The 15,088-nt window shown below is 40.7% G+C and overlaps 1 protein-coding gene across 1 annotated transcript in view; it reads right to left on the bottom strand.

Annotated features, from left to right (window-relative positions):
• Positions 1-15,088, bottom strand: part of PNLIPRP3 (pancreatic lipase related protein 3) — a 53,332-nt gene that overhangs the window by 6,084 nt on the left and 32,160 nt on the right. The window contains 5 exon segments of the mRNA XM_023729895.1: positions 2,702-2,834; positions 6,204-6,322; positions 10,371-10,497; positions 10,578-10,693; positions 14,340-14,448. Of these exon segments, the coding sequence (XP_023585663.1) occupies positions 2,702-2,834; positions 6,204-6,322; positions 10,371-10,497; positions 10,578-10,693; positions 14,340-14,448 (604 nt within the window).

Genomic DNA, 15,088 nt, shown 5'->3' with positions numbered 1-15,088 from the left:
CATAACAAAGCTTATTAAGAAAATGTTCTGCATCCTCCTTTGGTGAGTGGTGTCTGGGGTCTTAAAAGCTTGCAAGTGGCCATGATGCATCAGTTGGTCCCAACCACTTGGAGTAAAGGAGAATGAAGAACACCAAAGACACAAGGAAAGTATTGGCCCAAGAGACAGAATGGGCCACATAAACCAGGGACTTCATCACCCTGAGACCAGAAGAACTAGATGGTGCCTGGCTACCACCAATGAACGTTCTGACAGGGAACACAACAGTGGGTCCCTGATGGAGCAGTAGAACGACGAGATGCAGAACTCAAATTCTAGTAAGAAGACCAGACTTAATGGTCTGACTAAGACTGGAGGCACCCCGGAAAGCATGGCCCCTGGTCTCTCCATCACCCCAGAACTAACACAATTTCCGGGGCCAACTCTTCAAACAGGGATTGGACTGGACTGTGGGACGTAAAGTGATACTTGTGAAGAATGTGCCTCTTGTAGACAAGTAGATAAAAGAGACCAAAGGGGCGGCTTCTGTCCAGAGGTGACAGGGGAAGGCAGAGAGAGTTAGGAGCTGGTTGAATGTTCATGGGGAATCAGGGGCAGAGGGGAACAGCGTGCTGTCGCAGAATGGGGTGAGCAGTTGGGGTCTCGTAACAATGTACGTTAAAAAAAAAATTCTGTATGGGACACTAACTTGAAATGTAAACCTCATTTAATTACAACAATAAAAGAAAAATACTGGAAATGCGTAGCATCCTGGACACTTTCTTTAAATACACACTATAGGATTAAAGCAGAACAAGGCTTTAGATATATTCAGGAAGAAATACAACTTCATATAATTTGAGTTAATTTGGTAAGAAAACTACATTTCAAAATACATACAAATGCTTACATTTTAATTTTCCAAAAGTAAATAGTTTAACAATGTTTCAAGGAGAAAATTTATTAATTTTCCAAGCACTTTTATGACTTTTTAAAATGGAAGTTGTGTGCTTCTTTCGCTGATTTTATTTGTATTCTGTGGCATGTATACTTTCTATAGCCAGGTTTTTAATTCACCAGAGTTTCACAATCCAAAAACATTCTAGAAGACCTCCAGGGCAGGAAGGTCTGTGCTTTTATAATCATTTAGAGGCAAACTGAATTGTCCTTTGCTCTTCTGCAGGGATATAGGCTAGAAGTGCCTAGTTGGCATAGGTCTGGGTCTGCACCATATGTCAGTAGCATAAATCCCTTGCACATGGTTAAATGCAATTTTCTAAAAATCTAGAGCTAAACAGACCTTTCATCCTGTATTCTGAAATTCTTGCATGCTTAATAACTTTAACTTTGAAAAATGCAATTTTCTGGGGACCTACCAGAGAATATTATTTAATTCATTGAGTTAATCGTTGCCAAGGAGACTTCTCCCCTCTCCAACCCATTTCACTGAAATATGGTTCCCACTGTTACCTCTCCATTGAAGCCACTCTAAGTTCACCAGGAATTGAGTTTTTGCTTCATCCAATGAGCCCCCTGAGCCCTTGTCTCAGGTGACCTCTCAGCAGGTTTGGTGGGGTGAATGCAGACTCCCTTCTTCATTGTCATTCTTCCTTTGGCTCCTCTAATAAGCCCCTCTGCCCGTTTTCCTTTCACCTCTCTACTCATTCTTCAGTCTCCTTTTCAGGGGCTTCTTTCTCTTCTTCTCATTTGACACACTCTCCTTGGGTAGTTACATCATCTACTTTCACAGTGGATTACTGTTTAGACGTAGATGCTGCCCAAACTTCTATTTCCGCACCATATCCATCCAGTGGCTCAGACCCCTATCTATAACTGCCTAATAGGTATGCACACACCCAAGCCCCAAAGGTACCTCAAACTGTAACACATCAGAAACTGAACCTCTCATCTTACTCAAACCAGCCTCTCTTCCCATGTTTCCAGCCTCAGCGAATCCCACATCATCTCTCCACCAAGGACTATCCTTGACTTCTGCCTCTTCTGCATCCCTCACCAAGTTCTACTTAGCTTCTACTGCCTAAGCATCTCTGTAATCTCTCCACTTCTGTCTACCTTTCTGCCTGGAGTGTTGCAACAATTGCCTGACAGGTCACCCTGCCTCCATCTTGCCCCCTCTAATACATGTAGCAACTAGAGGCATTTTCTAATCCTTATAACCCTTCAGGTGCTTTCTATCGACCCAAAGAAAAAGCCCAAACTCTCCACATGGAACCCAAAGCCCTTCATTCTCAACTTACTTCTCCCATCTCATCTCATATCACCCTCCTCCTTGTCTTCTCCAGTTCCTCAGGGGCATCTTCCTTCAGTTCTGCTCTCTCTTAGCCCCACCATTGACATACACTGTTCCTTCTTTCTAGAATACTCCTCTCCTCTGTCTTACTCATCCTTCAGGATTCAGGTCAGAAATCACTTTCCCTCAGAAGACTCCCTGAGCTGGTTGTGGAAGCTCCTCCTTTGTGTTCTGTGAATTCCCTGAATGTTTCCTGGCATAAAGTATATTACTTGGGACTGAAACTGAGATGTTATTTGTAGTTTTCCCCACTAGCCTACACTCAGTGAGGGACTTCATTGGATCGTTCTTCACTGTACCCTCAGGGCCTGTTCCAATGCCCAGTACTTAGTAGACATTAGTTAAAAACTGTTGAATTTTTGAAGATAAGCACCTTAAAGCATTACAATAAAACTCAGTTATAATACTTACGGGCAAATGGGGAAAGAGTCCCTGTGTTTAAAAAATAATAAGGTCTATCATGCTTCATGTTTTTGAGGTGAAATCTATCAGCAAAGTGGCCCATTGTTGGGCAACCTTCTTTGGGACAATGGAAGCAATTCCCCTGGTGACAGAAAATAAGTAGTTATTTATGCAATTAGAAATTTTTCTCTTCAATAAACTCATGATATATTATTAAGCTATAATAAATCTTTGGAATCTAAGTAAAGTATATGTTTTAAAAATGACCAAGTGGCTAGTTTTCAAAAACAAAGCAAAACAAAAAAGAACTGAGAGAAAAAGATAAGCTACCTATTATAAAAATGGGTAAAGGATATGAATATATAACCCACGGAGGAGGAAGCTCAAATAGTTGCTAGCTATGTAAAAAGATGCTCAGCCTCAATACTTACAGGGGAAATGCTCATTAAAACAAGACACGGGGCACGTGGGGACAAAATGCAGTGTGTTCCTTTTAAGATTTGTGGGAGTGTTTTTTTTCCCTCTAAATTTTATTTATTTTGTTATTGTTGTTGAGACTATGCACAGTAAAACGTACACTAATTCAACGGTTTCTACAGGTACAATTTAGTGGTATTGGTTTCCTTCTTCAAGTTGTGCAACCATTTTCACCCTCATTTTCTGAGTTGTTCCTCCCCCATTAACATAAACTCACAGCCCCCTGAGTTTCCTATCTAATCTTTCAAGTTGTTGTTGCAATTTGATCCCATAAAGATAGTTCTTAAAATAGCATAATGCTCAAGACAGACATTTTTTACTAGTTGAGCTAAACTACTGTTTGGTTTTAATAAAACTTCAGGGGATATTTTTGGTATAAGGTTTAAAGATTATCTCAGGTAAATAGTTTCAGGGGTTCATCCACCCTATGATAGTGTTTTTGACATTTCTGTACTTGTTTTCATAATGTCTAAAGAAGCTGTTTGTAATGATTTTGCATAGTTATTCAATCCTCTTTTAAGAGTAATTAAGGGTTTAAGGTTCCCAGCAGATGTCTCATATAGAAATGAAGTTAGCTAAAAGAATGCGTATGCTAGTTGTTCTTTCCTATTCTTCATACTCAGCAAAACTGAAAAAAACTAAAACAACTGACAACACCAAGTACTGGTGAAGACAGAGAGTAGAGGAATTCTCATTTACTGCGGATAGGAGTATGAACTGATAGCTGTTGTGGGTAGCAATTTGGTAATATCTAATATAGACAGAGAAGCCCTGATGGCACAGTGGTTAAGAGCTTGGCTGCTAACCAAAAGGTCAGCAGTTCAAATCCACCAGCCACTCCCTGGAAACCCTATGGGGCAGTTCTACTCTGTCCTATAGGGTTGCTATGAAGTCGGAATCGACTCGACGACAATGGTTTTTCTTTTTTTTTTTTTTAATAAAGACAGAAGTGCATATATGCTTTGACAATTTCACTTTTACTATGTACCATAAAGAAACTTCCACCCAAGTACATAAGGGAGCATGTAAGAGGGTGTTTATTGCAGCATTTCTCTTAATAATAAAAACTGGAAATGACCAAAATGCACATTAGTAGGGGAATGAATAAATAAGTTGTGGTCCGTTCCTACAAAATAAATGCACTAGATCTACGCACATCAATGCAGATCTCAAAATTATAATATTTAAATGAAAAAAGCAAATTCAGAAAGATACTTACAATATGATACCATTCATTTGATAGATGTCAAATTCACTTCAAATTCTGCCTTAAAGGAGGGAGTGAAAAATATAAGGGACTTTGAGTCTTTAACTATGTTTTTTAATCTAAAGCAAAACTAACAATCTGTGTAGCAGGTGATTGAGTATTTGCTAATTTAGGTTTTTGACTTTTAAATTTATAAAACATGAACACTTAGGCCAGGACTACAGTAACACATCATTTAAACTCCATTTTTAATTAAGGGAAATAATAATAATAAGGGCCCATATTTCTTGAGTGCTAACCATTTGCCACAGGAGAAAGATGTGGCAATCTGCTTCCGTAAAGATTTACAGCCTTGGAAACCCTATGGGGTAGTTCTACTCTGTCCTATAGGGTCACTCTGAGTCAGAATTGACTTGATGACAGTGGGTTTGTTGTTTTTTTTCTTTTTTGGTAACCACGTGCCAGTCGCTGTTCTAAATGCTTTCTGTGCGTTTAACTTATTTAATCTTCACAAAATCCCAGTGAGGTAGGGACTCTTATTCTCCCTATTTTACGAAGGAGGAAGCAGAAGCACAGAGAAGCTGTGCAATTTGTCTAATGCTGCTTGTCTAGCAAGTAATGGGGCAAGGATATGGGCAAGGACATTCTGACACAAGAATCCCTGCTTTCTTTTTTTAAGACTATCTGGGTAAAAGTACAATAAAACATGCCAAGGAAATTGATTTAATGTTCTCCAGTTTTTAACCCAAATTAGCATTCACATGGCAGGGAATCAGCTCCTAAGGGTGCTTCAGTCTGGCTGTGTGATCCCCACTATCTCTGAACATAGGATGACTACGACAGCGCTTTTGGCTCAGGAAATGACATGACCCCTTAGCTTCTCGTGGCTGGAGGAAGGCGAAGGTGAGGGCAAAGAGGATTTATCTGGGAAGTGCCAGTGTATGGAATGTTCCAAAGTGCCGTCAAGCTTCCTGAGAACAGCAGTTCACCAGGGTTCGTTATGAGCAAGGACAAACTTGGGAAACTGAGAAGACAGGGACAACCTGAGCACATCCACCCGCCATTGTCTGCAACTAGAGGCAAAGGCACAATCCTGTCCCAACGCGCGCTTATTCACAAGTGCTGTAACTTCCAATAAACTTCAGCTGGAAACCCCATGCTTTCTACCCTGATGAAACAGCGGACTAAGTCTCCAAAGAACAAGAACAAAAATCTTTTCCACTTCCCACTACAAAATAGATTTTCTTTCTCCTTTTCATAGTTACACCCAATGAAAAATACATTTAGCTCAGATCTGGCATGTGCTTTATGACTCAAGCAAAATCAGATTTGATACTCTGTCACGTATTGATCTGTGTAGCACTCTTATGCCTTAGTTCTGCTATGTATAAATAATTAAATTTTAATAAAATAATTTCCATGTTCCAAGTACATAGTAATATCTTTGGTTGTAGTTATTGATCGGTGCAGCCTTCTTAGGGCGTATTTGAAGATGACATCTAAAATATACGCACAGAAAAATTTTTGCCCTGGACTTATGCCTGTTACACAGTAGCATCTAATTACTGCATAACAAATGGCCAAAAAAGGAAAATTGGATATAATCTTCAAAACAGCTGAAAAAACCAGAAAACAGATGGTTTAGTTATTTCAGCCCTTCAACAATCTAAGCTACTGTTCAGTACTCAGCAGAGAAACAATCCATTATATCTCAAAACGGTAGATACATTTTTTCGCCACATACTCAAAGGCCTAATTTCTAGTTGGCAGATCATGTTTCAAAAAATTAGTTGACAATTAAATTCTACTGCAAAATGTTTTACTTACTGCTTTAAAACATTCGTAGGATCGACATGGATAAGCAATAAATGCATCTGGATTGAGAATGCTTTCAGCATAAAAGCGATGACTCCGGGCATGGTTACATTCAAAGAAGGAAGCTACTTCTGTGAAAACAGTTACCAGTTAACTGATAGCAACAGACTGATAACAGACAACATGAACCATTTCTTAGAGTAACTTCAAACGCAGTTTCTGGACTTGGAGGGGCTAGACAGCCAGACCTAGTGTATAGGCTTGGATATTGCACAGCATTCATCAATATTTTCATACTATTATCTTTGTATCAAAGAATTCTTTGTGTGAATCTACAGGGACATTTAAGCTGAGTAAAGAAGCAAAAGGAAGTGTAGATGACTTTGTCCTCTGACACTACTATCCCCAAGCACTTCTTGGATCTCTGCCAAAAGCATTTAGAGCTTTCAGAATCCCTGGGCACACAGCATCTCCACTCTAGATCAATTAATTCTCTGTCTCCCCTTTCCTGCAGCAAGGACTGAATCCCCTCTTATTCAATCACACAATAGCCAGCAACATTAACCAGTACATCCCTTTAGCTGAGCTTAGAGACGAGGGAGGTGGGGGGTATTACAAAGAATGCTAATAGCATATGAGTTTTGTCATTGTCAGGCATGATATCATTGCCACCAGTAGTTTGGATATTGCAATAATTAATAATATAGATCTAAATACATTTGTGCCATCTGAAGTTATCATAGCATTCTAGTCATTTCTGCTTTCCTGACCTTGCATAAGCAACATTCTTACTGTATGGCATGAACCATCCTTCCAGTGACCTGTACAGTTTAGTTGATCTTTAAGAAACTCTAGTCTCTTAAAGATCAGCCAAACTGTATAGGTCACTGGAAGGATGATCCATGAGGTAGATCATTATATCAGCATCATGGGCCTTTACCCTTTCACAATGTCATGCTACCCTTCCTCCCATCAAGAGATTGCACCTATCTTTACACTCCTCTGGAATATGACTCGTCTTATGATTGCTTTGTCCAGTAGAGTGTGGAGGAAGTGACCTGGTTAAATTACAGAGCCTACCTTTAGGAGGCTTAGCCTTAGCTGGCTTCCACTCTGGCTCTCTTGGAAGCCAGCCACCATATAACGATATCCAGGCTATCTGGCTGGGGAGCAAGGCCCTAAAGGATAACAGACTATGTGGAGAGAGAGGCCACTTAGAGAAGAATTTGTACCAAGGTCCCAGACATGTGACAAGGCTATCTTGGACCTCCCCAGTGCAGAGGTGTGTCTAAGGTATGGCAGGTATGGCACATGCCCTGGGTGCCACTAGAAGGGGGAGGGAGAGCCACTGAGCAGTCTATTAACCCAGTACAGCCCAACGTCCTTCCTCAAGCACTATAGACACAGAGGCCTGCAACGGGAGGAGGCAGAGGGTGCCACTGGCCCCCGGGTGCAAGTCCAAGGGGGCGTCAGACGAGGTATGGAATGGCATTCCAAGGTACCACAAATATGAAAGATGCCTAACTGAGGCAGCCGGACAAGAGGGGGGAAGGTGTGCACTGCTGCTATCAATGTCTATTCATCTTGAAATTGGGGGGGGGGGGCGCAACTTAGAGATTGCCCCGGGCGCTTGTTACCCTCACTAGGGGCGCAATTTCAGTGCTTGCCATAGGCACTATTTTCTGTAGATATGCCTCTGCTCCCCACTCAGCCCAGCCCCCAGCAGGATGCAATCACATGAGTCATCCCAGCTGACATCATCCAGAGCGGTCTCTGCTGAACTCTGCCCAAATTCTGACCCGTAGAACCATGAGCAATAAAATGATTGTTCTTTTAAGCTACCTTGGTTTGTTATGCAATAGATAACTGAGACAGAATAATTTCAGAAACGCAATATAGTCAGCAGAGATCAATACTAGGCATTATCTTTTTTTTTCCTAAAGAAATACTTCTATTATATCAGGTCATTATATATACATATTTATATTCATGATTAATTGTGATTTGGACAAAATAGTTCATTAGGATATAGTCAACTATGAATTTTAAAAGTAAATGGTTTCTTAGTGATAAATATAACGTAAAATAGAATATCATGAAGCCTTAAAACTCATCTAAAGACTTAACATGCATGATAAATAAACATACTTTTAATCTAATAAAGTTGTAGAAAATTTTATAATGTTTCAAAATGATAGCTTACGATAAATGTATGTTTTACTTGAATTAACCCTTTACAGAATCTCAAATGCTCTGTGTATAATACTTGATGTAGTTATAGTTATATAAAGAAGTCTTATGATCTATATCTTATCCTAATAGAAAGGATTTTAAATCACAATATAGAAAAATACAAGAAGAATCAGTTTTACAATAGGCCTATTTTTGCTTGAATTTTGCTTATTTGTACTAGGTGGAACTGGCTTTAATTCTTGTTTTGAGTATCTGTAGATTAATTAGTTCTTAAAAAAAAGAAAAGCAGTCATTGCAAATCACATTTACTCTTTGCACAAATATTAAACTTTGTAATTTATCTCCGGTGGAGAGGAAATCCAAGCTACTCTCAATGTCATGGTTTTTTACTCTAAAACAGTCAAATGAAACATCCAATAATTTCATCATCTAGATATGCCGGCCACATGGGATCAGCTGGTGAGACAGCCATCATTCAGTTGGCAAGACACAGAACTGTTTGAATTTTTTATTCTACTATCCAGATGTTTAAACATCACAAGCTGAACCATATATTTCTTCTGTGCCCAATGACTCCCAAAGTTAGGTAAGCCTACTTGTGGTTGCGGGTAACTTCCACTTGCCAAACTGGAAAACTCTTGCTTGACTGGAAATCTCCAAATAAAAGGCACAAATCTATAAGGCACTCAATTATGGGTTATCAGTTATTTTTATGAGGCACAAAAATGTTTTATATCATATCATCTTATTATCATTATCATATCATCATACATATTATGCTATTATGCATTATATATTATGTTTGATATATTATGCATCATTATTTTACATCATGATGATATGTGGGGATACAGAGGAATGGAATTCCCAAATAATAATATTTTGGTGCCTTATAACTCAGTGCCCTATAGATATTACTATTATTGGCAACCACTATCAAAGGGAGCCCTGGTGGTGCAGTTGTTAAGAGCTCAGCTACCAATCAAAAGGTTGGCAGTTCAAATCCACCAGTCACTCTGTGGAAACCCTATGGAGCAGTTCTACTCTGTCCTATAGGGTCGCTATGAGTCAGGATCGACTGGATGGCACCTAACAACAACAACGCTATGAAAGATTAGAGGCGATTTATTTAATTTGTGAGTACAGCCTCCAAGAGTGATTCTGTTAAAAAATAAGTTAAACCATGTCTCCCTTCTGCTCAAAACCACCCCATAGCTCCCATCTCACTTCAGGAAAACTGAAGTCCTTGCTACAATCCATCAAATCTTGTGTTATCTCCCTCTGCCTTGTTCCCTCTCTGGCCTCATCCCCTACTCTTCTCCTCTCTTTCACTTTACTTCAGCCACAAGAGCCACCTCACTGCCTGAAACCTGCCATTTAGGCTCTTGTCCCAGGTCCTTTGCACTTGCTGCCCCTGTCAACATGGAATGCCTTTCCCCCAGGTATTTACATGACTAACTCCTTCAGGTCTTCATTCAAGAGTCATCTTTTCAGTAAAGACTTCCTGGTCTCCCTACGTAAAATCTCCCCCCACCTCCACCCTCACTGCCCCCAAAACATCACATTTCCTTCTATGCATTATATTGTCTCCTTAGCACTTATACTCTTTGTTTATTGTTTTTCTTCCAGATTAGAATTAGGGCAGAGATTTTTGTCTTTTGTATTCATTCCTACGTCTGCTGTTCCTACAATAATGCCTGGCACATAGTAAACACTCAGTACACATGTGGTGAATACATGAATACATGCTCTGTGTTTATACTGAGTGACTACAATATGCTAGACATTGTGCCAGGCACCGAGGATACAAAGGTAACTAAGACATGGTCCCTGGCTTTGCAGATCTCACAACTAGTGGGGAGCTTCATACATGCAACTGTGTTTGGGGCTAAAATATAAATATATGCAAACGGTGTGGAATCCCACCCAAGGATGGAGCTAAGTGGATGATATATGAGCAGCCTTCATATTTTAGAAAGCATTTACCTTTCTTATAAGTATTGAAATCAAATGTAAATAAAGGTGTAATTAAGTCATCTCATCCGGGCATGTACTTTCCTCCATTTGGGTAAAAGTCAAGGTGACCACAGGCATTAATAGTCTCCACACCTAAAGTAGATGAAAGCAGGGTAAATGCTTCTTAAAATCTCTGTGTTTCAATGCAGTTTCTGTTTCTGTTAAAAACTTATCAAACTCAAAGAGGAAGCGAGCTGCATTCGTGTGAATAATATCGACAAATTTGGCATCGGAGGGGTCCAGCCTGACTTCATTTGGGGTGTCGTGGAAATACGGCCCAGCTGGGTCCAACCCTGGGAGAAAGCATCATGTCTATTACACTGAGAGAGAAAAGGGGGCCTCGGACGGAACCCTGAAGAATGCCACATTAAGGGAAGACAGAAGAAAAGGAACCTACAAAGTATCCTGGAGAAAAGCAGCCAAAGAAAAACAAAGAAAACCTAGATGTGGAACCACAGAAGCCAAGAAACAAGAGTATTTCAACAAGGTGGGAGGAGTCAACCGGGTCAAATTCTACAGAGGGTCAAGTAGGATAAAGATTGGGAAAGCCTATTGTATTAGAGTCACAGTAAAAAGCCACCTGTGACCTCAGCACCAGTGGTTTCGGTAGAAGGGTGGGGAAAGAAGCTAGCCTGCGGTGGGTTGAGGAGAGAAGGAACCCTGGGGAAATGGAGCCACTAGACTTTCTAGAGGTTTGGATCTGAAGGGGGAACTGGCTGGGGCACCAGTTAGAAGGGAATGTGGGGTCAGGGAGGAATGGGCGTGTTTCAATGCTAACAGAGTCAGTAAAAAAAGAGGTTGGAGATATTGGAGAAAAAGCTGACAAATGACAGAGTAAGGCCCCCAAAGAGGGGTTGGGATTCAGAGCACAGAATGAGACAGAAGGGTCAATGAAGTAAAGCAAGATGCATCTGAACAAATAGTCATCCTTAAAGGAAAGATGAAAAAACACTGATCTCCCAATTTTATCTCTGACTGAATTGTTCATCTTCAACTCTAGGAAGAATTTTTTTTTGTTTTGATACTGTACAAGCACTGATTAGATACAACCTTCTGATGAAGTCAAGTGCCCTGGAGAGAAACATTCAAATATAGCAGGTATATCTCAGACTATGAACCCCGGTGGAGCAGTCGCTCGGAGCTTGGCTGCTAACCAAAAGGTCAGCAGTTTGAATCCACCAGCTGCTCCTTGGAAATCCTATGGGGCAGTTCTACTCTGTCCTATAGGGTCACTATGAGTCGGAATCAACTCAACGGCAATGGGTTTTTTTTTTTTTTTCCCCCCAAGAGTGAACATTTGGCTTTGTGGCTGTAGGATATCTCAGGAGGAAGGTCCACAGAAAGGAAGAGAACTAATAGGTTCAACTACTTGAGTGAGAACTTACCCCTTTGGGCTATGATGTTATTAACGTGTGTGTATTTGTGTGGATGTGTGTGTCAGCACAGGGGAAGTAATCATTTCTCAAATAGGGAAAACACTGATGTTGTTTATAGATAAAAAGAAAATAAAAACTTGAATCATCTGAGTAACTCCCTAATTACAGTCATTTATGATGACTGTCTACCATTTATAGTTAATCATCATAGACACAGAACACATGAATGTCCTTAATGTGTGTCAGATTAATTTTGTTTTAATTGGTTTTTATGATAAAGCTAAATTCTGTTTTTGAGGTCTCAGTTCTTTTGTTACTCAAGGAACATGACTGCTCAAAAAACTAACTACTTAGAAGGAATACAGATTGCAACATCCAAATCATATAAATTCTCTGGACATTCACAGAGCCTTTTAAAAGCTGCTGTTTTCTATTTACCCAACAGGATAATTTACTGGACTGGAAAAATTGGAGTTACATAGTGTCTGATTTTTGGAATAAGAATTAATGAAAACAAAATCTCCATGAATTTATTGTAACTGAGTACGTGTTTTCAATACTTGTACAGTGATGTTCTTCCCTTTCATTTAGGCTGGAATGCCTCACAGGCAGCATGGGCCCCCCAAGAGGTTCCACCTTCAAAAGTTGTGACTGTTTCTTCTTTCCCCTGGGCTCGAAAACTGAGAGCCAACTGGGGATTTTTGCTACCCATTGACTTCAGGGCAAAAATACAATTTTATTCTCCTAAATAAGAATGATATGGGATTGGGAGCAGAGAGCTGGGAGAAAGAGGATATTTTCAGCGGGAAAAACCTGTTATACCAAGAGATGGCAGAGGTAAAATACATTAATCCAATTTGGAATTCATATATATTTTTAGAAAAATATATTCTAAGTTGAAAATCTGAATGTAAAGCAACACACACACACATCTGCAGATAATCGATTTTACAAAAGGAAAGTGTGCACCTGTGCCATGGTAAAGTAGAGGGCCAGTGAAAAAGAGGAAGACCCTTCCTCAACGAGACGGATTGACACAGTGGCTGCAACAGTGGGCTCAAACATAGCAATGACTGTGAGGAAGGCACAGGACCGGGCAGTGTTTTGTTCTGTTGTGCATGGGGTCGCTATGAGTCAGAACCGACTCAATGGCAGCTAACAACAACAACTAATGTGCCAGACCCAGAGTCGGTGTGGGGTAAGGAGGCTCTTGAGTACTTCATGGTCTATCGAAAATAACAGGCACATAAATAATTATGAGACCATATGATATGACATTTGTCTTTTCAAATCTAATAGAGGCAGAATTCAAAGACTAAGGGAAGCACAGAGAACTAACTCTGCATGGGAAAGAAACATTTGCCATGAATCTTGAGGGATGAACAGGAGATGTTTAGGGAGAGGGGCAGCAGCATGTGCAAAGGCCCAAAACATGAAAAAATATGATGAAACGTGAAAAAATTATATAGCAAGCTAAGAAGTCATGAGAAGTCTTAAGCCGTGTAGTGGTATGGCCTGTGTTTGGAAGGATGACCCTGGCAGCACTATGAAAGATGGCTTGGAGAGAGGTGGATTGGGCTGGAATACCAGCTAGCCGCCAGGTCAAAGTCCAGCAAGAGCTCAGCTAGTGGCCAGGGGATGGAGAGGCACAAAGCAGATGCAAGAGACATGGGGCTTGCTGACTGACTGGGGTAAGGGGTGCTGATGAAGGAGAGGCCAGCCCAGCTTGCCAGTAATGGAGCTAATATTTTGATCTCCACCCATCTGACTCAACTGGCTTGGAAATCAGAGTGCAGGGAAGGGATATGCTTAATTATCATCCACAGAAATCTCAACTCATATATGCTTTACTCTATAACTTATTTCTAGACTTAATAGTATATCCAGGAGTAATATTCAAAATTTTTAACCACTGGAAGGGCATGGGCACTGGCCTTAAACATCGAATTCAGCAGCACTAGTACACCCTAGGGGAGCCCCAGCCCAGGGTGTCATGGACGTCCTTATGGGACAATCAGGGGGGCTCTAACCTGTTCTTTATAGTAGAGGTATGCTACTTCCAAAGCAAAGGAGCCCTGGTGGCACTATGGTTAAACGCTCAGCTGCTAACCAAAAGGTCAGTGGTTTGAACCCGCCAGCCAGCCGCTCTATGAGAGAAAGGTGTGGCAGTCTGCTTCTGTAAAGATTACAGCCTTGGAAACCCTATGGGGCAATTCTACTCTGTCCTGTAGTATCGCTATGAGTCACAATTGAGTCGACAGCAGTTGGTTTGGTTCTGGGTTTATTCCAAAGCATGGAATGTGTCATAATTCATTCAGCCATTCCCCTACAGGTGGACGGTCACACTGTTTCCATTATTTTGCTACCACAGACCATGCGGCAGTGGGCACCCTTGAACATGTACCTGCACAGTCACACTTTGAAAACACTTTTATGCTTTATTTTAGATGACTCTTACACTTGATTCTGCTACTTTATTTGGTGACAGCTGTTCAGATATTTGGTATCATGTGTAAATAAAATATGTAAACCAATGCAAAGCCCAACTTCGGGGCATGCTTACCAGTTATTCTTCCGAGGCCTAGTATCCTTGATCCAGCTTCCCCTGTCAGGTGCGCTCCCAAGCTATGGCCAATCAAATGCACTTTAGAAGGGGAATATCCAAATTTTGTCTGACATAAGTTTTTAAAGGAAAACAGAACAAGCATTCTTAGAAGAGCAGGTAGAATGACTTAAATATGCTTTAAAAAAAAAAAAAAAGAACTGGCATGGTTCCCTCTTTCACACACAGGGTAGGGACTGGTAAAGTGACAAAGTGACACCTCCTGCCACCTACATCCTCCTCCAGCTGCAGGAGGGAGCATAAGGTGGGCCTGGAGGGATGACTCTCTTGGAATGCTTCTCGTTGGCAGGAGCCTCACAGTCCTCAGGAAAAACAGAACTCCCAGCTACCGTGCCTATGGCTTCAAGCCCTGTGGCCATCCTCCCTGAGGACTATCCCTTCCATCATGTGCCCCAAATGGGCCAGAAGGAAGCACACACCTATGCTCTTAGCGCTTCAGGCCAAGGCACCTCTAGGAACTGTCTGGGATGACTTTGGTCTTAAAAGAAGAGTTTTGAAGAATATTCACAAGGAGACTATATGCCTAAGAGAAGAACAAACAAACAAAAAAACCAACCAACTTAATGGGAAACAAAGGAGCAAAATTTTTTGAGTTTTTTTTTTTTTTATTGTACTTCAGGTGAAGGCTTACAGAACAAATAGTTTCACATGAAACAGAAGTACACATGTTATTTTATGACATTGGTTAA

The sequence above is a fragment of the Trichechus manatus genome, unplaced genomic scaffold, assembly GCF_000243295.1.
Source record: "Trichechus manatus latirostris isolate Lorelei unplaced genomic scaffold, TriManLat1.0 scaffold00031, whole genome shotgun sequence".
Lineage (NCBI taxonomy): Eukaryota > Metazoa > Chordata > Mammalia > Sirenia > Trichechidae > Trichechus > Trichechus manatus.
The sequence above is the reverse complement of the archived record's forward strand: the minus strand, read 5'-3'. Positions and strand labels throughout refer to the sequence as shown.